This window comes from Falco peregrinus, chromosome 6, assembly GCF_023634155.1.
Source record: "Falco peregrinus isolate bFalPer1 chromosome 6, bFalPer1.pri, whole genome shotgun sequence".
In the NCBI taxonomy this organism is placed as follows: domain Eukaryota; kingdom Metazoa; phylum Chordata; class Aves; order Falconiformes; family Falconidae; genus Falco; species Falco peregrinus.
The window spans coordinates 11,141,258-11,166,990 of NC_073726.1; the positions used below are offsets into that span (position 1 = coordinate 11,141,258).

The 25,733-nt window shown below is 40.0% G+C and overlaps 1 protein-coding gene across 5 annotated transcripts in view; it reads right to left on the bottom strand.

Annotated features, from left to right (window-relative positions):
- Positions 1–25,733, bottom strand: part of PTPRZ1 (protein tyrosine phosphatase receptor type Z1) — a 144,932-nt gene that overhangs the window by 80,871 nt on the left and 38,328 nt on the right. For all 5 annotated transcript variants that reach the window (XM_055809026.1, XM_027794004.2, XM_055809025.1 and 2 more), the window contains exon 2: positions 24,428–24,493. In XM_055809026.1, the coding sequence (XP_055665001.1) occupies positions 24,428–24,493 (66 nt within the window). The remainder of the gene's footprint in view (positions 1–24,427; positions 24,494–25,733) is intronic.

Genomic DNA, 25,733 nt, shown 5'->3' on the forward strand with positions numbered 1-25,733 from the left:
AATTCATGCATCTCTAGGTAACTGTGGTCTCACATCTATCTCGGTCAGTCAGTCGGTTCTTGGCCCTCTGTGGGTCTTGTGGCAATAAAACTGGCCTGAAATGTCTTGCTGCTGTTAGAAGCACTGCTTTTTACTTCATGTTTTCTGAACCAAGAACTAATTCGCTGCACTTCTTGCACTGAGAAGCAAGTAGAAACTGTTGTCCAGCCTACTCCCTCTGAGCCAAAAGTTCATAGTGGGGATTCCAGTTTTTGTAACAATATTGCTTTAAATACACTAAACTCTTTAATGGCTTAGAACATTTTTTTTTTCTTTTTATCTACGGCTAATACATAGAATAATCAACTTCCATGAAGATTTGTGTCCTCATTTTTCTTTTTCTTTTCTCCGTGGAGAAAAAAATATTATCCTTTCATTTCCACACACAAGAAAGTAGACGAGGATCAGAAAAGCATGTTGCTTGCTTTCTTCACATTGTTACCCAGGGATCAAACATGTAGGGTATTTTTTACCACCTGAAAACATAAGTCTTTATTTCTTCTTACTAAGTAAACCATCCAAGGAGGAAGAGATCTAGCATATTTTATCACAGTTGGATAAACTAAAGGCATGTTTCTCGGTTCATTTACATATTTGAAGCAGGAATTTACTATGGCAGGAGCACGAGGAACACATGGTATTCCTGACACATTAACATCATCTAACCATCAAACCTCTCCCTAGAGCAGAGGAGCAAATATCTTCTGCCACAGAGTTATGCTATCATTCACGTACAGGAAATTAGCCAGTCCTGAGAGGGGACTGGATGCACACAAGTGACTTCAGTATCAAGTAATCCAAAGTATTCAAGAATCCCAATGTTTCTAGATTTGCGGAGGGCTTCTATACAACCAGATGAAATTTTAGTGAAATTTTATCTACGGCTGCTTCTCCTTTCCTTCTCCTTCTTGGTGGAAAATATCAGTTTTATGCTCAGGAAAATAATTCATGCTACCCTAAACATGATATTTTGAATATAAATGTTATTTTGCTATGTTACCTTGAAAAATGCACTTACAATTATTGAATTACTCCAGAGAAAAAAATTTCTGACAAGAATCTTCTCTGTTGAACGTGCAAGGAACTGGACAGTCGTAGCTAAGAAAACAGATCTGTAAGCTATTAGGACAAACCCTCCCCATTACATGCCTACTGTGCAGCTAATAAAATGTAGTTAACCAATCTCAAGAGACCAAGCCACGTTAAAGTACATAGGTTCCCAAATTTTCACCAAACCCTCCCTAAATACTCTATCACTGCCTGTGCTCTGAGGCACGGTCAGTTTGACGAAGCTGAGCAACCAAAATCAAAGCCCATTTTGGATTCACAGATGTGCTATCCCTTGCGATGATCTCCCAAGGCAAAGACCTAGCTGGCATGCACCTAGTGACCCTCAGACCATGAATCCAACAGCACCAAGCTGAAAGCAAAGCCCTGCAGCTGCGCCTCCTGCCATTCAAGAACGTTCAAGTGGATGCCCATTTTAATACAATATCCTACCAGCTACAGCCAGGCACTGTATTTGGAAGAACATGAGTTAAATACTCTCCTCAGCCAAAAAAAAAAAATTCTTCATGTTCCATATTTTGCATTTCCTATGACAGGGTCGAGAATATTGAAAAAGTATGGAGAACAAGTCCTCTTCACTCACCTCCCAGTGCTGTGACATGGTGAGGCTAAAAAATTCAAGAATCATTGGGTCATAAGAAGATGAGAAGGGGGAAGGCTGATTTTGCACCTCAGCAGCTGGAGCATTCAGCAGAGAAGGGGTACAGATGACACAGATGGGCTGAGATACCTTTCTGCTAATCAGTGGATTCTGAGGCAAGGAACTCCGCTTGTGTTGTTTAAGTGTCCGACCTTGAACTGTGAACTTAGAATAAATATGTTCCCTATGATCCCTCAGTCATCAGCACTTTTACAATGGAACATGCTAAAACCTTTTTGCACTTGAGAAGTCTGCACAGCAAATCACTGCAAAATAAGTAACACATTTCAAATTAAAACTTTAAATTACTCCACACGTAGCTTCCATTGGCACAAATAAACCATAAATCATAGTCTAATTCTTCTGTAGTATTTCTCTGGTGTTTTGGTTTTCATTTGAATTAGACATCGGTCCCACAACCAGATCCCTGTGGGCAGTCAGCTATTCTGGTGACAGAATGCTCTGATGGCCACAAAACACCTTGCATACCATTAGTCTATTTATATAAATACATCGTATTTCTATGGCAAATCAAACCCCACTATTACTAAAGCAATTAAAGCAAGTAATTGTTACAAGTAATTAAACAGAATAAATTTCTAGTTGGTTTATATTTGCTATTCCAGCACAATGGCTACTGTATGTGACATGGCATTTAGCACCAAGCAGTGCCACATGCATTAAGAGATTTCTGACACAGTTCCATGACTATTCAACCACAGAATCACAGAATACTGGGTTGGAAGGGACCTCAATGATCATCTGGTCCAACCCTTCTTGGCAAAAGTACGGTCTAGACAAGATGGCCCAGCACCATGTCCAGCTGAATCCTGGAAGCGTCCAATGTTGTGGAATTCACCACTTCCCTGAGGAGATGTATTTCAACTGTGAAAAATTTTCCTTTTGTGACCAAAGTCACAAGATCTCTAGTGACCAAAGTCTGTATCAAATGATGACGTCTAATTCTTACATTCTCAATCAAGAAACTAATATTGCATAGAAAAAATAATAATCAGGAAAATCAGAGAACGAACTTCACCTAGTTTATGCAAACTAAAACCCAACCACTTGCTGTTTTGAAACATTTTTTTCTCTTTTTTTTTTCTGGAAGAACTTCTCTTGTGCTTACCTTGTGTGCTCTATACTGCAGTGTGTGTGTCGTAGTCTCCCAGTGCTCTCATTCTTTGAGGATCTGAGTATGACTTCTCTCTAACCAGGGTAGCCCTAGATGACTTATATAGACACTGAGTGCAACTGGGATGAATAGTGTGGCAAAAGATTATGATGGTTGGGAAGTAGATACAAGGCCAGAGCTTCTAACTAAGGCATACTGCACAGGCAAGGCATACTAAATCCCAAGTACTAAATCTGTATCTCTTGGTATAGTATTGAAGATATGAAAAGATTAGTCTCACTCAGGAATGACTTGCATGACATTTACACAGAGATTTCCATCTGAAGGGGCTGATCAAAAAACCCAGTAGGTGAATTATATGATTTTTTCTGCATTAATTCTAAGATAGCAATAACGCACTAGATTGGAAAAATGTGGGAGCTCAGGGGTGGAAAAGCAAGGCAAAAGCACTATGTAAATGAAAGCTTCTGAGAAAATGCAGAGACAGCTTCTTGCATATGTAATTGTGAACTCCTTTCAAAATAATTTCTCTCTGCTGTAGGCAGCAACAACTTTTCCTTTCATGAGAATCAGCTTTATCTTGGAATAATACCCAGAATCTCTTGTTTCCAGTACAGCCCACCTCCCTGTGGGGAAACATCAAATCTAGAAGACTCAGTGAGTAGAGTTTCCATGGAATTGTTTCTGCAAAGAAAAGATGTTTTTGACTTCACAGAAAATACTGCCAGTCTGTGACTGTGAGTCACAGGAGATCTGTTGAAAATGAGGGTTTTTTTTCTATATTGCTTCTCCTTTTGCTAATATCCTGTCACACCGTAGTTCTGACAAATAATTCCTTGACAGGTGGCTGTCTTTGAAACTCTTACTCTGTGGAGACCTGCCACAAAAACTTGCACTGAGACTTACTCACCCTTGTCATCTCTTAGCTTGCCATGTTCTTGTATTTCTGTCCTTCTCCAGTTTAGTAACGATCTGTCTTTTGTGTGAGACTCTTACTCAGAATCACAGAACCACAGAACCACAGGTTGAGGGTGGAAGGGACCTCTAGAGGTCATTGTCCAACCTCCTCTTCAAACAAGGTCATCTACAGCCAGTTGCCCAGGACTGTGTTTAGACACCTTCTGACTGTCTCCTAGGGTGGAGACTACAACTTCCCTGGGCAACCTGTGCCAGTGCTCGGTCACCCTGCCAGGTAAGAAGCATTTCCCAATCAGAGGGAACCCGCTGTGTTTCAGTTTGTGCCCACTGCCTTCACTGGGCTGTCTCCAGTACGTCCATGACTCTCTTGTACTGAGGAGCCCAGAACAGCACTCCAGGTGTGGCCTCACCAGTGCTGAGTACAGGGGAAGGATGATCTCCTTTGACCTGCTGGCAACACTCCTCTTAATGCAGCCGAGGTTACTACTGACTTTTTTTGCTGCAAGGGCACATTGTTGGCTCATGTTCAACTTGGTATCAGCCAGGACTCCCAAGTCCTTTTCCGCAAAGCTGCTTTCCAGCTGGTTGGCTCCCAGCATGTCCCGGCATGGGGTTATTCCTCCCCAGGTGCAGGACTTTGCCTTTTCCCTTGTGGAACTTCATGAGGTTCCTGTCAGCCCACTTCTCCAGCCTGCTGAGGTCACTCAGCACTCCTCCCAGTTTTATACGATCAGCAAACTTGCTGAGGGTACACTCTGACCCATCACCTAGGTCACTGACAAAGATGCACAGTAATACTCTTTTCCCATTATGCTGCACCTCATAAAGAAAAAATAATACGGACTTGTGAAGCCAAGTCAGAAAGAAAACTTCTTCACTAGAGCTGTATAAGTTATGCCAGAGCTTACTGCTCCTGGGACATTACAAGTGTTCTCCATGGCCATCCTGGGCACCCCATCTCATTTACGGAATCCACATAAGCTGGGGATGAGTTGTGCATCCTACTCTGCAGGCTAGAAAATTATATTCCACGACCACATTGGCAATGTCAGTAAGTGGGGCCTGGAGAGCACTGTCCTTGCCCGCCTCTGCACTGTCAACCTGTACTATCACTGTCATCCCGCCAAAGCAAAATACTGAGGGACACTGTGAGGGACTCATGATACCAGCATTCAGCCTCACATCAAGGAGCGATTTCAGTTGACAACTGTGTCCTTGTCTCACTTCTTAGATGAGCAGAATTTAATTAAAACACATTTCCTGAGAACATTTGATCACTGTTCAAATACTGCTCAGCTTGCAGGCTCCGAGTACTAAGGGAGCTTTACTCTCTGCCCTTGCCCACTCTGCATCCCATGCCATTTGACTTGACTGCAGCTGTATATCTGCATAAACTCACCCCTTCAGATTTGGTATGACAAGTCCCTATCCCGTAATAACTAGAGCCCACTGAAAGACTGCAAAGCATGATCTTGCCTTTAATTTGGTACATAGTTTAATCTGTTATTAGGACAAACTCTTAGTTGCATAAAATAAATATTGCCATTACGCATATCACAATGGTTCCCTTGTTAATGCTGCTGCTGCTTGCTGAAAATTTGGCAGCTGCATTTCTCCAGATGTGCTACTTAAATGGCCATTTAGGACAGAGAATTTCAATCCTCTGCCTTATACAGTTTTATAGTTCTCATCCTTGCACATACTGAGCATTTGATGGAGCATAAATATGTAAGATCTTATTCTATTTTAATGCGGTTGGAAAACAAAATGCTTCTTTACAAATATTGCAGGAAACAAAGTGACATCAGCAGTATTGTGCTGTCTCTTTTGTATCTGACCGGGGCTGAAATGGTGGTAGCTGACATTGAAAACAATTTTACCAATTTTCAGCTGTGCTGGTCTAATGAGTGCTTAAGGGATACCTTATGAGGGAGCTACAGAAAGGAAGAAATTGCATTCAAGAAGGGCGATTAGCATTGTGGGTTCCTGTGAAGCATTAACTTGACAGCCACGTACAAGTCAACAGTATTTTTGTTCTCTCCTCTCTACTGGGGGTTTTGTTTCAAAGAGGGTCATCGGTTTGCAAGTCTGGCATCTACTTACATTGTTTAAAAATCTTACAAGACCCCCATTAGAATAATGGGTCCTGACATATATTTCCTAATTTGCTGTATGATATAACTACTGTGGACAACTGTAATCGTACTCCAACTGCTGCTTTAGAAAAGAGGTTTTTAAAAAATTGCTCCATTGATCTGAGATGTAATCTGCATCTGTGATGGTATAAACAATATGTCCTGTGGGATGACAGCTTTAATATTTTATTAAACTCCTTGCACGGCCTCCTACACGAGCTGTGGAATGTAGAAACAACCTTCATTGAAGCAGAGGATGAAAAATAAGAAGTGGATATATAAATAACCTTTAAGAAACATTTAGCCATTTCTACATTTCCTAAGCTGCATTTCTGCTCAAGATTTTGGCTTTTAAACTGCAGGTTTGCTGCCCTGCATAGAGTTTAAAGGATGCTTGCTGCCAACTTCAACCCTGGTCAGTCATTTTCATGAAAATCAGATTACTTGGTTTGAGGGATCATGTTTGTCAGCGTTTGAGGTCTGACAATCACATTGCCTATTTTTAAAGCATGTTTTTTTCCTGAGCACCCATATGCTATAGTTTCACTCAAACCAAAAGAGGAAACAGAAGGAAGGTGCACTGAATTTTTTGGCCATGTCTCTGTGGCAGTGCACAAGCTTAATGCAACACATCTAATGCAACTGGTGAAATATATTGCAGGGCTTGCAGGGGGAGATCCAGCATTCATAAATTAAGTGCCTCTCCCTCTTCACTGGCTATATTGAAGGCAGTCACCTTTCAAAGGGCAGTCATATCTGTCCAGTTCAATAGGTTCTCTCTTAATGGTAATGGGGATGATGGCCACAGATAATATACCACTGTCTCCGCAGTAGTGGTTAGAGCAGTGGGTGAGGAAGCAGTGACTTGAGTTCTTGGGTTTATTCTGCCTGAAGGAGTTATGCCAAGACATTAGGAAAAGGCTAACCAGTGAAAGAGAGAAGTGTTCATCCTTTCCAAAAGGCTAGGCTGCTGTGGCCTCTACACTGCGTGAGACCTCAGCTTTCAAGGCAAAAAGAAGCCTGACTTTCACCTTACGGTTACAGTATTTAGTGGAGGGGAAGGAGGGCAAGGGAACAGCCTGAAGTCTGGTCTCTCCTTCTAGGTCTGGTCTTTGCCTTTTATTCAGACACAATCTAATTTGGAAGGTGGAGAAGCTGCATCTGGAACCTCAGTTCCACTGAGCTGCACTAATTTGCATGAAAACTGCACCATACTGCAGGAAGAAGAAAGGAGCTATAGGACGTTAGACAGTTACAGCTCACGTAGGAGCCTGCAACATTTGAGACTGTAAGCTGTAAACTTTGGTGTGTGTAAAATGGAGAGCACAAATAAGCAAAATGAAAATTGAATGTATTTCCATAGGGCATTTTAACAGAAAAGTATTGTTTGACTGTATATTTCACTTCAACTAATTAATAGCAGTGGAAGCTTCCTTTGAAAATAAAAATAATAATAATAAAAAAAAAAAAGATACTTGAGCCTGATGAACTTGATGCCCTTATGCAGAGACAGACAGCTCTGCTCCTCATACACACCAGCACTTCCGTGCTCTGTTTCCAGAAAAAAAACTAATGATTTCTGACAACTAGAATAGCCACTTCATGGGTTTTAGAAAGATGTCAGAGGGAAGAAGAAAGATGTTTGGGAAGTGACAGAGACGTTTTTTTCCTGACTGCATCTCTGTCTTTAAATCAGCCAAGTGCATAAGCCTGTAAACTGCAGTGTTTTCAGTTCCCAGTAACCTCAAGGGACTGCTTAGCTAGAATCAGGTCCTCAGTGTGTATTTATTGTATCTTAGGTTAAAAAAGCATCTACTTAAATGTACTCCTATAATGTGCCAGTTTATTACAAAAGCATGCACAAAACTTTTACAATGATGTCATTGTTCTGGGCTGCTCAGCAACCAGAAAATGGTTTGTGTTTTAAAGAACATATACAAAAGGTTGATGAGGCTATGCAGGTGCAAGCCTGACATTTAAAAAAGTGATTACAACTGTTTTTTCTAGATCTGCTATTGTTGGGCTGGTTTTGTTTGTAACTATTCCATCTCTAGCCATATATTCTGGCTCCGTTACGCAGTATGATTATGACCCACAAAGGAAACCTAACACTACCCTCCCAGGGACAAGGCTTCACCATACACCATGGTGCAGTCACCTCTGGGAATATTATAAGGAACTCATCAGCTAGGCAGAAAGCAAAAAAAGGGTGACATGAAAGAAACTGATTCACCAAGGACAAATGCATGAGCACCAGTGATGCACTGCGCTGCTTGAAGGAAGCTGTGAAGGTGTTCTGAGACAGCATGCTGGCAAAGCTGATTTCTCATGTTAATGTAAAATGTGAATGCTAGGACAAATACGCAGCACCCACTAGAAGCCCTTAGTTGGGTGAACAGGTGATGCTGTGCAGCTGCATTACTATGGCAGGAGTGCAGAAGGCTTGATGAAACCACAGGCTTTGCTAGTTCACACTGTGCCCACAAATACAGAGGAAGTTAAAAGCAGCACAAATGCACAACATCTGACCCTTGGGCTGCTCCGACAGGAAAGTCAGCAGATTCCAGCTGCTGACTGCCCAGATGATCAGAGCTGATCAGCAGCACGAGAAGGCAAGCACTGCCAGCCCTCAGTAAAGAGCTTTTCCCTCAGACAGCAGCACTGAGCATGCATGACTGCAGGCTTGCAGTAGTCCAAAAGACAGAAAGTGAAATAAATTTAATCTCAAATTGTCTGCAATAGATGTCCAAAGAAAAGCAAACCACTTTTTAATGTCCACTCAGAGCAAATGAGTCTGGATTTCAAAATGGGATCCAAAAGCTTTGGAGGAGCGAGTGATTGATAAAACCCACACAAATTTACAAGCAAAGAATTACAAGACATCTTCCACGTCAAATTTGAATTGTAGGTGCAAATCAGACAAGCCTTAGAAACAAGTCTGAGCGGCTTAAGAAGTTACTGCCCTCACAGAGAAGCTTCTGTCCCATTGGATCCTGTTGTATTTCCATTCAAAACAATTACAGTAGCCTAAATCACCCAGATAACATGGAATTAATTCAACACGTATTTTATGTCAGGGCGCGGTGGTAAGCGTTTGCCCAAGGAACACTTGCCCTAGACAGGAAGTGAGTTGATAAAATAAAAGCTACCTCATCCTTAGGGTCCAGATCAAAAATGAGGACATATTAGGGCTTTCAAAGAAAAGATTTCTTTTTTTTTTTTTTTTTTTTCTCCAGTTACGCATTTTTCTGGGCCTCCTTATAAAACCCACATTTTTTTTGGTCTGGAATACTCCTTACAGTCTTTACTCCCACACCCTCAAACAATCAAAAATGGGGAAATGACCTAGCACAGAAAACCTTTTCTTAGATCAGTGCTTGATGATTAACAAAGTAGTAAAGGACTGAAAATCCGTGTAACTTCAGGAATGGTTGGTAGTATTCTCTTCGTCTGTACAACAACATATACCCTAGGTGCTGTCTGAAAGATGATTAAACAGGGTCTTAAGTTGCTCCAAAGCATCACAGATGTGTAAGACTGAAAGGTCATCTGGGTCCTTTCCTTCATTACAGGATCAAGTATAATTAGACTATCAGTCACTAATGCGTGTCCTCCCCATTTTTTTGAAAGAGTTTCAATGAGAGGGATTCCACAGCCTCCCTAAGCAACCTGAGTTTAGGTATTCTCACAGTTAGTTTTTCCTAATATTGCACCTACGCCTTCTCTTCTGCAAATTAAACTGATTCATTCTTGTCGCTTCAGTGCAATGGAGAGTAACTGATTACAACTTTTGAATATTTGAAGACTATTAACATTACTCCCTTTTCTACACTTATTTCCTTCAGTTTTTTATTTCCAAAGAGTTCGGCCTTTCTTAGATCCCCATCATTCTTTTTGCTCCTTCTCTGGACCTTCTCTCAATTTGTCACTGTCTTTTCTACAAGCGTGCAGCCCAAGGATGAATACAGAAGTACAGCTGAGACCTTCCTAGTGACAAGTAGAGCAGAATAATTGCCTCCCATGGCTTATACATCATTCCTGTTAATTCACCTCAAAACGGGATTGCCTTTTTTACAACAGCATATTGTTAATTCAGATGCAATTATAGCTAACTGCCACACAGCCAGCTAACCAAAGTCCCCATTTTGCATCTATATGCTTGATTTTCTTTTCCAGTTGGAGTATTTTGTGCTTACAGTTACCATTGTTACCATTGTATTGATAAATTTGACTGATTTCAGGACATTTCTCCAATTTCATCAAGCTCATTTTGAATTCTGATTATTCACCCAAAATTCTTGCAACTTCCAGCAAGGTGTCCTCCATCGATTTGCAAATGCCCTCTCTTTCTTCTGTCATCTGAGATATTTGTGAAAATACTGAAGAACATCACCTCCAGGGAGAAGATTGTCCAGGATCAATCTTGACAGGCTCTATGAAATTACTTTATATTTTCACAGTACCATTACTTCTGTAAATGTTTCCATCATTCTCGGTTGTGCAGAAAAAACTATACATGCATTAATTTTGATCTAGTACTACCATAGACTGAAACAATAGCTTTGGAAAGTGTGAACTGAGCCATCTATCTTAGTGAGATATTAAATATGAAGTTTCAGGACAATTAAATGTCAACATTAATTTTCACTGATGATCAACCTTGTAGAATCCAGCTAATATGCTTGTAATTTCTCTTACAATGTAAAATAATGAGGGGTCTGTACAGGGACAGCTAATTGCCATTGGGTATTTTAAAGTGATTCCTCACCTAATTGCCAAACACTCCTAGTTTTGCTATGGTATTTTTCCCAATAATTTAATAATAATTTTTACATGCTGGAAGTCAAATAAATGCCGTCAACGCATTTCTGATTATTTTTGCTACCCACTCCATGACTGCTAAAATCCATTCATCTAAATTTTGTTTAGAAACATACTCCATTGTTAATGTGATATAAATTGGTTATAACTATACCGTAGGCCTGATCTGAAGTTCAATTTTAAGTCAGGGGATATCTTTTCACTGATTTCAGTTGGCTTTAGTTCAGGCTGTTAGACTAAAGTTTGAAATCTGAATATAGGTAATTAGTTGCGGTTGTAAAATTCAGTACTTATAGAGCAGTAATTAAAGTGTTATTTAGGAAGGAATTTATCAAAATGGGATTTATCTGTGGGTGATGGCATAATAAACCTGCTAACTGGTTGTTTAATATTCATACAAGCATTTATTTTAAGACTATACATCATTGCAATTTAATGATGCTTGAATAGGAAATAAACTTTCAACACAAGTGATACTTCGCCTAGGATACAGAATGCTTTATGAGCTGATTTCCTTATATTGACTCATGCTTATAAAGTCAATGGAGTTAAAGCAAGACTGAATTCGCCTGTAGAATATGAATGAGAACGCAGCTGGCTGTTTAGCTGGTATCCAGGTTCAGGTATCTTGGGAGACAGAAAGAAAGAAGGAAGGAAGGAAGGAAGGAAGGAAGGAAGGAAGGAAGGAAGGAAGGAAGGAAGGAAGGAAGGAAGGAAGGAAGGAAGGATGGATGGAAGGGAGGAAGGGAGGAAGGAAGGAAGGAAGGAAGGAAGACTAGATCAATAATTGGAAGTCTGTGAAAACCTAGAAATTGTGTAATTGTGCTGAACAGATCAGTAAATACCTGAAATTGTTACCACAGTATCTAACAAATCAGTACTTTCGCTCGTTTAGTTAATACTGGAAAAGGGGAAAAATAGTAAGCATCACTAAATGGGAGGTACCAGGCGGTGTGTGTGCAGAAAACTGGAGTTTCTCAGTTCTGCTTACTACACCTACTTATGACATGAAGTGCGAAAACATGCCATCACACTGAGGTCCAGTATAGCATATGGGAAAAACAGCTGACCTTGAGAAATGTAGTAAAAATGGCATGAAATTCAACAATGCGATTTGTAGAAAGCATACATTTAGAGACAACTAGTGGGAGTTTTTGTTACTAATAAGAATCTCACCATAGGAAAAACACGGGGGAGGAGGAGAATTAGACCATGTCTGACAGTCTCAGAGGACTGTAAACAGACAGTATGATGTAAAAGCAAGTGTGTTCTGAAGCTCTAACCAAGTAACTCCTAGTAAAGATAAGTATTAATGTGTCTGCACAAAGTCCTGGGGACAGTTCATCTAGAATAAATGCAGGAGATGCTGATCACCCATGTTGAAGACAAAAGAATTTTAGCTGAACCATGGGTCAGCAGAAAAAGCTAGTACAATGATCAAAAGGGGACAAGAGACTAGACTATCTTGGTTTGATTTAAAAAAACAGAACAGGACTGCGCTATCAATCCAGGTAAATATCGGCAACAGAAAAGAACTCTCCAGAAATCATCCAAACAAACAAACCAACTCTATCAGAAGAACCAGATGACCTCAACGGCTCGCTAATACAGCTAGCTTGGAAATGCAGGTAAGGTTTAAAAGTCAAGAGTGAGCTTCTGAGATAGTCCTTCAGTGGAACTATGAAGCAAAATACCACCACTACTTTTAACACAGAGTTCGATCAATTTTATGCAAGAGTTAGATGGCATGGCCGCCTGTAGCAGCAGGCTGTTGGAGGTGGGGAGTCCGTATCTGGCTCCAGTAAGAAAAACCTGAACAGTTCGGTGAAAGGAACTTAATCACACTGGAAAATCCTCCTGATTCAATTCACATGGGCTAATGCTAAGCAACTGGGAGACGAGTATTTTGCTTCTATGAAATATGTATCAAAGAGATAGACCAAAGTGTACTGTAGTTCAGAGCTATTCTCTGTATGATCACTGAATCTGACACATGTTTCCAGTCCACCTAACCATTTCTTGCAGAGAATATGTCCAACTTAAGCCAAAACAAGCGACCAGAACAGAACTTGCTGGTAGCTTGTTATTTGGAACAAAGGCATTTATTCATGTTTATGTTTGAAATCTGTTTATGAAGTGAATGATTTCTTTTATAGACAACAATTTGACTCAGCTGCATAGGATTTCAAAGTGAGGTTTTAAATCTGTCAGTATTTTAAAACAGATTTTGCTATTTCAGCTACAAATCCATCTACAGATTACTGTAGACCTGAGGTTTAAAAAATAATGTTTTCCAAAGGCTGGATGTGGGATGTACTTTATTTGTATTGACTTTCAAACTAGGAAACCATATCAAAGAAAAGCTGTTTTTGCTAATAATAATGCTGCAGATTGGATAAGAAATTATGAGGAAATAGAAAACACCTTCAAATATTTTGTAGAAGGTAATTAATGAATACAGCACAGTGTAAATCTCATTGTCCTTCATCAGCATTTACGTTTATGTACTAACCTGTTGACTTGGCAAGCTCACCAACATGTTTATATACGTAACTTGTCATGCATCTATAGATACACTGACGCTCTCACAAATGGGACAAAGAGAGTATTCTTAAATGATTGATGGGTTTTATGGTACTAAATTGGGTCCACTTTTATACAGAATATGCACCAAAAAGCATCTTTTGTTATGCTCTATTTAGCTGTGATACAGCAGGTAAGTGCCTTCCCTCATCGTATGCTCCTGTAAAACACGCGGTGGGTGTGCTGGGTGTGCTGGCTTTTGTGAACTCTTGCAGGCATGCCAGCTGAATGCACCATGGTAACAACACTGGGGTGTCCCTGACATTTAGGAAAAGGCAGCTGGGAGAGACTGCAAGATAGTCAAGGAAACACTCAGCTGGCTCCTTCCCCATTGGTTAACTGGGAGGTGAAAGGTGTTCTCATGGACACACAGGAGATGAAGTGGCAAACTGGCAGTTACTTCACGCAGCCATTAACGAACGTCAAGGAGAAGCAGGCAACAAAACCCTGTACACTCATTTGATGGTGAGAAAACCCAAGAATTTTATACTGCAAGAGAAACAAGTTATGGCTGCACCATAAGAGAGCTCATAAGCCAATATGACAAAAAGGGTCAAATGGAAAGGGTAGGAACTCTCAAGAAAGGGATGGAGTGAGAAGACACAGAAGGCCATCCAGAAAAGCTCTTTTTAGCACATGCTCCACAGCTTCTCTAGACAAAGCAAAGAATTTCAAAGGGAACCTCAGATGTGTGATCAAGCTATTACAACAGATTACCATTGGTTCCTTTTATACAAAGGAGAACAAGTATTGTTCTCATTTTGATTAGATACATGTGGTCATTAGGACTGGCAGGTGTACAGATCTCAGTGGTTAAATGTGTTGGTAAAGATTACTTACGACAACATACTTATCTGTTTGAAGTGGGTACTTACAGCTGAAGAAAATGAATGGTTGCATTATTTAAAGTATGTGCCCCCTCTCCAAGAAAATATGTTACGTATTGTCTACCGCCTGTTTGTGGTGGTCGCCTTTGATCTGTTCTGGATACTCTGAAAGCCGGTAAAATACAGATCAAAGAGATAATGAGCCAGTGCTCCTATTCAGAGAGCTCTGTTCACACATACCACAGCCCTACTCTCAAACTAGCTTTCAAAAGGATGCATTTGAATAATCATAAAAATGATGTCTTTGTTTGTAATTTTTCACTGACTAGCACTCCAGCCATAAATATTTGTTTTCCCGAAAACTGACAGGAAAAATGTATCTGAAAAAAAAAAAAAAAAAAAAAGAGAGAGAGAGAGATTGATCATACTGTACTGTGTATATGCAAAGTGGTCAGCACATGTACAAGCAGGCAGAAAATCTACTGTATTCGGAAACAGAAGAAAAGAATTTATGAACCATTGACCCAGTATTCCTAAGTACTCCAGCAGCAGTATTTTTTTTGGTTTTTTCCCTTTCCATTAATCAGGCAGGATAATACAAGGTGGGCTTCTTGTTGTGTGCTTGTTTTTGCCATTAACTCAGTAAAAATAATTGTTGTCAGTCTATGAGCATGCACCCAAGCCCTGAACTGATAGCTTACACAGCTAGGGGAATACCAGGAGTTTGAAAACAAATTTCCAAGTCCTCACATGTAAATGATTTTTCTTTTCCAGCATTTAACACATTGTCCCTCTCTTTGCTTTTCCATTGTTGGTATTTTCATTTTCTTATTTTTAAAAATTTTTTTTTTTTTTAAATTGTCTCTGGCTAACACACTCTTCATCAGATAAAGCTCACTGACAGACAAGGTACTGACAACGAAACACCACATTCAGAGGGAAAACAGCTTAGCTTTTACATGCAGCAACTACGATAAAGGATGGAAGAAGACAGTCAATTGTTTCTGTGGCTCCTGAACCAGGATCAATGCCAGGCAATATCAGATCAAGCCATAGTTTAATTTCCATAAAGAAAGCTCTTGGAAGAGAGCAGAAAGAGGCTGCCGCAGGATGGGTATGGAGCTTGTTGCAAGCACAACTGTTGAAGCATAGCAAGAATTAGCTAAATATGTATGCAGCTAGATGCCATGACCTGGCTTGTCATGAAAAGGACTCTGTGCACCTTTCACAGCTGAAATTGATGCTCAGAACTGAACTTCTGTGATTCTGGCAACCAAATAATGAAGGGAACAGTTCAACTGATAAATCTAGTGGATGCACAGTGCCACAGCCACCGTCCCATGGACTGCTGCAAATTAACTGTTACAGACTTTGACAGATTTCACCAGGACTTTCACCACAAGAAGGGATGACTTTGAATGCAGAAAAGTGGTTTCCTGTGCACCACAATTGCAGAAGAAAAGGCAAAGAGAAGAAAGGCCGTGAAATTCATGAAGTACAGGGGCACAGAGCCCTAATTTTGGATTACATACTTTCTTTGAGATCTAAGCAGCTTTTTGACATGCTCGCTATTTCTTCAGGGTAGTGTGGAAAGCTTGTTACCCTGGTAGAGGAACAGAACGCAGACTTCTTTGGGAAAATTTCCTAGAGTGGATATCCCCATTGGAAACAACAAGCTGTATAACATTCCTGTATAACTCAGGTTTCTTGGAACTGTTGTAATGTGCCAATTCATGTCCTGATACTGCACATAAAACAACTGTATGTAAATAAACAACACACATCATCCCTCAGAAACTCTTGACAGAAAATATTCTTTATACAAAGAAAAATAATTTATCCTAATTTACCTTCTTCATTGTGATTTACTACCAATTACAGCAAGCCTGCAGACTGAACTAGCTGTTGCTGACACCTGCTCAACCTCCTGGTCTACGTGAGAGTGAGCAGGTAGAAAGAAAGGTGACAACGGTGCTAACGCTTCACAAGAGAGCACAGGGTTCGTCCACCAAGCTACAAACTGGGGTGGCTCTAACACGCAGGTGAAGATAAGTTTATTTTTTACCTCTGAAATGAGAAGGTGACTTGCTTTACACATGGCAGAGGAAGACCTGAGGAACCGAAACTGCCATTTCTACAAGTTAATTTCAGAAAGGTCGGGATTTTTCAGCAGTGTAGGGTTTTTTTCAGCACATGCTGATTCATCCAAAAAAGAACCGGTGATGGGTTCCCCTAGTTTCTCAAATTGATTTTTTTTTTTTTAAATTATTATTTTGTGGGAAAGAGGTTGTAACATTTGAAAATGAAATTCCAATGTACAGCACGAAAATGTGGTTTAAGTTCATTTACAGTAATTTGCAGTAACTTAGTATTCAAAATTTAGAAATTGAAACAATATGTGCTGCTCCTATGCTCTGATTAACTGAGTCAGGTGCACTTGCAAAACACCAAGCATGCAAGGTCATGAATGGCTTCAAATCTGGGAGTAAGTTGCACAAAATTAGTTATTGCCCTTATTCCACTACATTAGAAAACTATGCATACTGAAAAGAATGGGATTTGAATCCATTAGGAAAAAACCCAAAATCTGTTATAAAATACAGCAGAACAGCCTTCTAGTAAAAATGCTCATAAGAAAGTCCTTAAACAAACAGGCTGTAGCAGGTGAGTAAAGCAAGGCGTCCTGTCAACGTAAGCAACAGAATTACTTACTGGGTTCTAAATTTCACAAATCCATATATCATATTGATATGGAGGTGATGATGAAGTGAAAGCAATCATTTGTGCATTTTGTAGGCAAGTAGTCTTCAAGAGCATATCCTTCCCACTGCAGCACAGATTGAATATGCTCGTAAATGAGAAATCATTCAGTAGTATATACATGAGGATACTTTCATGATCATTTTTGAAGGGCAAAGAGGCTTACCAGAGGCTGTAGTCTACTGTGAGATATCCACAATCTGCTTTTTTCATTTTACTGTGGTGCATTCCCAAAGACAGCACTCCTAAAAAAAGCTTTAATTTCCAAACACATTTATTTAATGGGTAGTCTATATCTTTCTGACCTCCGGCCAGACCTTATCAAAACAGCAGTGCCACACTAGGCAAATATCTCATGTTTTGATTCCTATACTCCAGAAATCAACTTTCCTGTGTTTGAATAATCTAGTTGATGCTCAAAATGAGATGCTGTGCAGTTTCTGAAAATGACCCAGCTGCTTCCTTTGTTTATAGTAATAAAGGAGTGAAATGGGGGAAGGAATAGGTCTTATCAGTGTTCCTTACCAGAGAACTCTAGCAAACACATCACTTAAATCTTTATTGAAAGAAAACCACTGCAATTTTACCAGTGATGAGCCAAATATGAATACCAACATACGGTTCTTCATACCTGACTTACAACCACCCAACTTTGAAAAGTGCATGAATATGGGGTCCGTTCTCTTACCTCCTCCCAAAAAAACCCTTGCAACAGTTTTCCACTCAATTTATTCTACAAATATTGGCTGAATCAAAGCTAAATAAATTGCACTTTGCTGCTAGTAGCCTTCTACTGCTTAAAGATCAGCTCTCCTGACTGAAAGGAAAGGATGTTTGAAACAGACTCTTCCAAACCATATCACTTCATATGAATTCAAAACTCAGAAATGTACTGAATAGATATCTTATTTGTGTTGAATAACATGCTTTGTGTTGTTGAATCAGTATACTGGGATATTTTAAAATTAATTTCTCTACGGTCAGCAATGCCAGCATGTAGCTTCCCGCTTGAGGACACCTTGTCTCTTTGATGTGAACAGATGCATAACACATAATTTCTGTTGCTGAATCATCAGCCTTCTCAAAACCATAATAATGTAATAGGTTTTTTAATTAGTGAGCCTGTGAATTTAGTGACAAAATACTGGAACCATGAGTGACTGTGATCTGAGAGATATAAATACATGTAATGAGCTATCATGTAAGAAAAGGTATGACAGCCTCTGAAGCATAAGGTCTACTAAAAAAAAGACCCTCTGCAGAGCTATTTTTATGTGAGTTAATAAAAGAATGCATGTTATTTTGATTTCTTATGCTGCATCCTTTACGGAAAGAACCTACAGGACCCATGAGCATAGGCTTCTCTTTAATTCTCAAAACTGATACAGCATATCAGTCACTTGGTGAATATAAAACACAAAGTGATTTATTTCACAGGAGGTGATAAAAGACCAGATCTTCTCATAAAGTTATGCTCATACTGCCATAGTAGTTAGCTAGCAAGAAAAAATCTGAACGTAATTTGGTATGCATCATCTCCCCAGAGCATGGTTTTACAGAGCCAGTGAAGGCAGGAGGTTTCATCAGCTTTTGGCCAGGGTTCTCTTGGAGACATTCCAGTTTGGTCTGGTAGAACTGCCCATTAAATCAGTTGGTTCAGTAGGCAGCTCCTGGATCCCACCTCTAGCAGGCTCCTGCTGGTGCCCAGCGGTTGGGATTTGGCTCATGAAATGGCTCCTCTATCAAGTTTGGACCCAGAGCCTGCACCTCTACCCTCTGGCTAACTTTGCCCTGCTCCTGGAGCTGTCTCACAAGAAGTGTGCATGGGTGCCCACACACACACTCTCCGGAACAGCATCTTCTCCAGGGCAGCTGCAGGGCAGAAAGCAATGCCCGTATGCCTAGCCTTGTCCGTCATCCCAGCAGATGGCTGCTGAACAGGGAGACGGGGTGAGGATGAGGGGAGAGCCTGAAACTTCCCAGTTTACCTGGATCAAACTGTGGGGTAGCAGAAGCAGCAGACATTTTACAGAGTATGTAGAATTACCTGCCAATGTTGAAATTATTCTCTTGAGCCACAGCTGAGATCCCTGCTCACTTTTTTACGCTGAGTCAAAAGCAAAATACACCTGTAAATTATGGATATAAACAACAACCTACTTTTCCATAAACTTTATGAGCAGTGACTTAGCAGTAGAATCTCCTCAGTACTGGAAGATGACAGAACATTTGAAATCCAAACATTAGATCTTGTTTGGGCAAGAAAGAGAATTATGTTTTCTCAGTACCACTGAAAATAAGGCCATTTTCATTTCTAAGCCAAACTACAAGCATCAACATTTGAAGACATCAGTGCAAATTTCCAAGATTTGAGGTGGCAAAACCAGCTTTTAAAATGACAGCTAAGGTTTTGTCTGTGTAGCGAGAGTAATGGGGAATAATAAGCCAGGGGGATATCTCCAGGGGGTGTTGAATCAGGCATAGAATGATAATAATTTTAAGCTTAACAAGATTAGCTCAATGTTCAACATGGGAGCAAAACCAGCAGGCCATTATGTTTAGCCATTGCTATTGCAGAAAATCCTGATGCAAAGGCCAGAAGAGCATCATCAATGAACTGCCAAGTTTTACCACTGAGATACACCAGTGTCATGGTTTAACCCTGGCCAGCAACCAACACATGCAGCCACTCGCTCACTCCCCCCCGACCCAGAGGGATGGGAAAGAGGATCGGAAAGGGATGTAAAACTCAAGGGTTGAGATAAAAACAATGTAATATGTAAAGCAAGAGCCGTGCACACAAGCAAAGAAAAGCACACAAGCACACAAGCACACAAGCAAGGAATTCATCCCCACTTCCCACGGGCAGGCAGGTGTTCGGCCATCCCCAGGACAGCCGGGCTCCATCACGCGTAATGGTTACTTGGGAAGACGAATGCTATAATGTCAAATGTGTGTCCTCCTCCCCCCTTCCTTCTTCTTCCCCCAGTTTATATACTCAGCATGATGTCCCATGGTATGGAATACCTCTTTGGCCAGTTGGGGTCACCTGTCCTGGCTGTGTCCCCTCCTAATTCCCTGTGCCCCCCCAGCCCTCTGGCTGGCAGGGCCCAAGGAACTGAAAAGTCCTTGATTTAGTATAAACATCACCCAGCAACAACTAAAACCATCAGTGTGCTATCGACATTGTTCTCACATCACAGCCAAAACAGCACTGTACCAACCACAAAGAAGAAAATTAACTCTATTCCAGCTGAAACCAGGACAACCAGATATTAAAAATTATCTGAAAAGATTGTCATTAATTATTCTGATGGAGAACAAGTTGTGTGTGTGTGTGAGTTAGCAGCGTGCCCTTGCAGCCAGGAAGACCACCAACGTACTGGGCAACCTTGACAAGAGTGCAGCCCGCACGATGAGGGACGTGACCGTTCCCCTTTACTGCACACTAGTGAGGTGACATCGAGAATGTGCACCACTGTTTTGCCTTCCTCCCCATCACAGTGTGAGATGGGTATTAACAAACCAGAGGCCACTGAGATGCTCAGGGGGTTGGAGTACATCATGTATGAGGACAGGCTGAGGCACCTGAGTTTGCAGAGGCTGGAGACCAGAGGGGGAACTTCACTGGAGTCCAGCGCTATGTAAAGGCAATCTGCAGGGCAGCGTGCAGGGAAAGGGCAAGAGGCAATGGTCACATGTTGCAATAAGAGACGTCACAGTTGCGTAAATGAAAAACATTCTTCAAAATGACAGTGGAACACACTGCCCACGCTGCAGCATTTCCCTCCTTGTGGATTTTCAATACTGTGCTGGATGAGATCTGAGCAACCTGCCTCAGCTTTGAAGTTCGCTTCCTTTTGAGCCAGGGGTTGGACCAGACGATCTCCAAGCACCCCTTTCAAACCTAAATTATTCTGTGATTCTGTGACTCATGATGCTTCCCCCCACAGAAAAGCGGAAATATGATTCACATTCTGCTTGCAAACAACAAAATTGTTCTTTCAATACCCAGAGGCCCAACAGTTTATACTAAAATGACCCCTTCCTCAAGACCAGAGTTGCCAGTATTTATAAGGCGACTGTGTATCAGTGTATCGCATAATGAATGGCAGTACAAACTGAACTCGATACTCCTGAGTGATGAGACAAAGAACACTGAACTGGCTGTGATATCCATTTACATACTAGATCCAATTTTTAACATTTTTTAAAACCCTCATCTTTTGAAATCCTGGAAGGCTGTTTAAAATTTCTTGCTCTTAAGAGAACTGAGCTCTAGTTTTTTCCCTCTAAACCACTAGCTTGTTGTGAATAAGAACCCAAATACCAAGCGGAAACACCGAACAGAAAGAAATTTCAGTGGGAAAAAAATATCTTCTTTGTGGTATCATTGGATAATTCTACATGTGTACGTTCAGACTTGGAGTTTTCACAGACTACTGTCAACCAGCCATGTTAAAAAAAATCCCAGAAAACAGCATTACATTATTCCTTCTGGCAAAAACAATGCAGATAAACAAAGCATCAATAAAATTTAATCTTTCATCTTTACAATAGAGAAATACTTGAAGATTATTTTGCTTGCTTTATGGTTTGAAATAATATGTGATTGCCTAACCTTAGCAGTGCACTTAAATAATGTCTAAATGATCTTTCATCATCAATTAGTATCTAATCGAGTTGAGGAAATAAACTTCCTCAGTAGATTTGTTTTTTCTACACCAAAAATGGTTGGATTCACTTTTAGTATATGACATCACTTGAAAATATTCACGGTATCCTTTTTTTTGATTTCTATCACCGTTTTAATGAAAAATAGAATGAAAGATTGTTAAAATACTAACAAACTAGCTTCTTACTCCTGAAAAAATCGGATGCATCTGTAACAAGCGCTTGCGCCTTCCATCTCTTTAACACTGTATTTGTTTATGCAAATACATGCAAAGTCAGGACACAAAAACCTAAATTCATGCTTGCAAATGCAGGATTTGTCTATGGCTTAAAGCAGAGCCCTTTAGAAGTACTACAAAATGTTTCCAGTAACATTTATGACTTCTTTAGACATTTACCCAAGAGTCAAAATCTGATGATGACTCATATTTACGTACAGTATGTGAAATTGCTTTATTATGAAACTCCACCTTCAGAATTGCATGATTTCAGCAGATAAGATTCCAGTTATTTCTCTAGTTCCATTTTACTTCCACCTCACAGCACCATCCCAATAAAGGAGTGTATTGACCCACTGTGGCTGATGTGTCTGAAATTTATTATTTGATATAGAGAATTACATCTGCTCAAACTCAGATCAGTTTGCCAAGCCAGTTAAGATTTTTCTTAGTTATAGTGGATTAAACTCTATGGTTGCAGGATAGGCCCACTCATAACACTTCATTGGCACACAGAGGCTAACTTTTCAGGTCTTTCAGTGAGCAGGTAATAAGACAGAAGAATATAACTGGTGTCCGAGGAAAGGATGTACTGACAAAGCACAGGTCATCCATTCAGAAATATGTATGTTGGTGTATCCTTCAAAACCATAGGTCTGAGCTAGGTATAGTAGTTACACATACAGTACCTGATACCACTTCCCCCAGCAACAAAATAATTAGATTAAAACAGGCAAATTATTACAAATGAATGAGATGAAAATCAATATGCTTCACACTCTAGAATTCTGTGCCTCCAACACACAATGTTAAAATTTGTAATTTTTCTTCACATTCAGGGAGACTGCCTTTTTTTAAGTGAAAGCTGAATTTGTGTGTTCCCTTTATGGCATGAACCAATTACCTGGTATTTCAAGAAAGCTCGCCATACACTTGCCATCCCTAGACACCGAGTACCTGATTTACATGCAGCTCCTGCAAAAAGCTTTGAAAATCCACATCTGAACACATTATGGAGCCAGCTGTGTTATGACTGCTGGGGGCACACGGAGCCCACGGGGCAGAGGGCCAGGTGAGGCAGCAGAAGCAGGAGTAAGATGCTGCTTGGGTAGGATGCTGCTTGGGTAGGATACTGCAGGAGCAGGATGCTGCAGGGGCAGGAGGCTGCTGGGCTGGGCACACAGAGCTGAGCAGGACTCCTCTCAAATTCAGGCAACCCATGCACCACGTGCGCCTGACTCTATAGGTCTGGATGGGGAGAAAGGCTTTGCCAACAGTAGAGCCACTAGGGCAAGGCACATGAACTGACTATATGAAGGTATCTCACATGTTAAAGGATAGAACCAACAGGTCTGGGTCCTCCAGCTTGCAGAGTCTGTGCTGTTGTGCCATCAAAAATATCCAGCAAACGTGACCTGTGGCTGCTGCAGCAGCTGCCCAGTGGGTGGGTGTTCTGTGTAGGCTAGGGAAGAGCTCTGTCCTCCAATATCCTATGCAAAACTCATTCGCTGCTCTTTAAACTCAACTCATAAATTGCTCTTTGGTCACCTGTAATCCTGGAGGCTTATCCTTGCATTCCTCTAACTGCAAAATTAAAAAATGGATGGATTTTGAACATGAAGTAGTGCACTGATTGATCTTATGCTTGGATTTTGCAGTACAATCTGTGTAAGTAGGAGTTTTCATTATAAATCTCATTTTGAAAGGTTTATGACTAGCCTGTTTCAATTCTCTCCAGGCTCAAAACTTGTTAGATATGTTTCACCCTGGAAGATAAAAACTCTCACAAAAATGAAAAAGAGTGTGAGAGAAAGAAAAAGAATCGTACATTTCTTTAACAACAGGAACGTATTTTGAATCAAATATATGAAACACTGAAACTTGACAGTCCTTATTTCTTTTAATAAACTACTTGTTTTTTTAAACAGTAACTTAAATTATTACAAATGTAAGAGTCTATGCACGTCTCAGTAATATATACCTATCATTTAGGACACAATTACCTTTTCAATATTACTGAAAGTGGCTTGACTTTTACAGAAAAATCTAGGAGGTTAATTAAGAATTTTTCTTAGTCCTTCTGTCATGAAGATCATACAGAATTTAAGGGTATATCTTTCTCACTTATGCAAATGGGAGAGCTCAAATGACTTATTTTTTAGGAGAATCAGGGTGAGACCTGGAAAGGATGCTCAGCTGCTCAGAAGCGAAGTGCAGAAGTTCATAAGCAGTATATTGATGTGTTCTTACTCACATAACATGCTGTGCCTTGTTTCAGCCTGTCTGCTTTTCAAACTTGCCAGAAGAGTAACATTCAGATGATAAATGAGCACCTAGCGATTTATTGGCTCAGCCTTCATCAAGTAAATCATGTCTGAGGTTAAGGTTTTAAGGATGACGACCTTCTCTTTCCAAAAGTAACAGATGTAAGAAAGGAAAATAGTCTCTCCTGTTGTAAATTTCTCAGATTCCATTTCCTACATTTTTACTTTAGCAATTGTTCAGGCATATGGTAAGTGGTATACAGACATAACAGGCTCTTGAAGTTCTAACAATGAACATGAAACTATCACATAAAAGCAAGTTCTCCAACAGACAGTTTTGCTTACCTGTATATGACCAATCGATCTCTTCAGTCAATTTCCGCTGCTGTCTATAGTATCCGTACACCAAATCTGCAAAACAGCAAGGAATTTACAATATAAAACCCGAAAGTCTAACATGAACATGAAGTATAGACAAGATATCCACTCCAAGAAGAAAATCACTGTTTTAATTACTGATTAATTAATTACTTTGTCCTTATCTTGGACCTTGAATAGTAATTAGTTAACAGAATATAATTACCATCAACACTGTAGCATGTAATGGACACAAACAGTTTTTCAGTTTTTACTTTCTTCTTTTTCTTTCTCTTTCCCTTTCCTTCCTTCCTTCCTCTTTCTTTCTTTCCCTCTCTTCTTTTTTTCTTCCCACTTTTCATCACAACCGTGCTTTCCCTTTTAAAATTAGTACAATTCCCCTGTGAAGAAACCATCTTCTCTGATGAAGATGGTTGGAAAGAACCAATCTAGATTACTTGGAAGACAATGCAAGTTAAACTTTCACTTCAGTGTGGTCAGGACTTTACATATTTTTTCTAACTTTGTACTACTGATACCATTTAAAGATAGAGAACAAATATTCCAAAATGTGGTTTCAGTGTGTACTACCATCAGGAATATTATAGCTGAAGTATGTGAAGTTACTTATATCTCCGTAAACTTTATGGAGACAGAAGGGTAGATATTAGATACTTTTTAATGACATTACATTTCTCCAGAGAGAAATATCTAACTGTATACTCATTGATTTATTCTGACTACTGAATAACCTTCACTTTTATCCTTTTTATGCCAGTACAATTCTAGCAACACTACTGATGTGTGCACATAGACAACTATGCCCCTAATACTTATTAATATATGTAAATTGTAGATATAGCTTTTTTGATACTGTCATTTCAAGAGTCATAATGTTAACTAGCTTCATTAAATAAAGTTCTAGAGAAGCACAACATAACCTATTTAAGAAATAATTGCATATGAGCACGTTAAGCACACATATGGATTGCTTCCTTGAGAAAGCACCATAGAATTCTGCTCACATTCTGCAATAAATACGATTTAATGAAACAATTTCATAGCATGCATTTTTTTTTAATACAGAAAAGTATATAGTGCTGATTACAGGTTGTTAAATCATAAGTGCTATTTGCAAGGTTAGAAATGTTCTGTGTCTTACAATGAGTTTCTGCTGCCTATCTGAAGTCCATGCATTTTAACAACTTCATCAGGACTTCTCCCTCCTCCATGAAATTGCAATTGCTCTTAAATGTTTCTCTCTTTGCTTTTTCCTTCCCCGCCAAAAAAAACC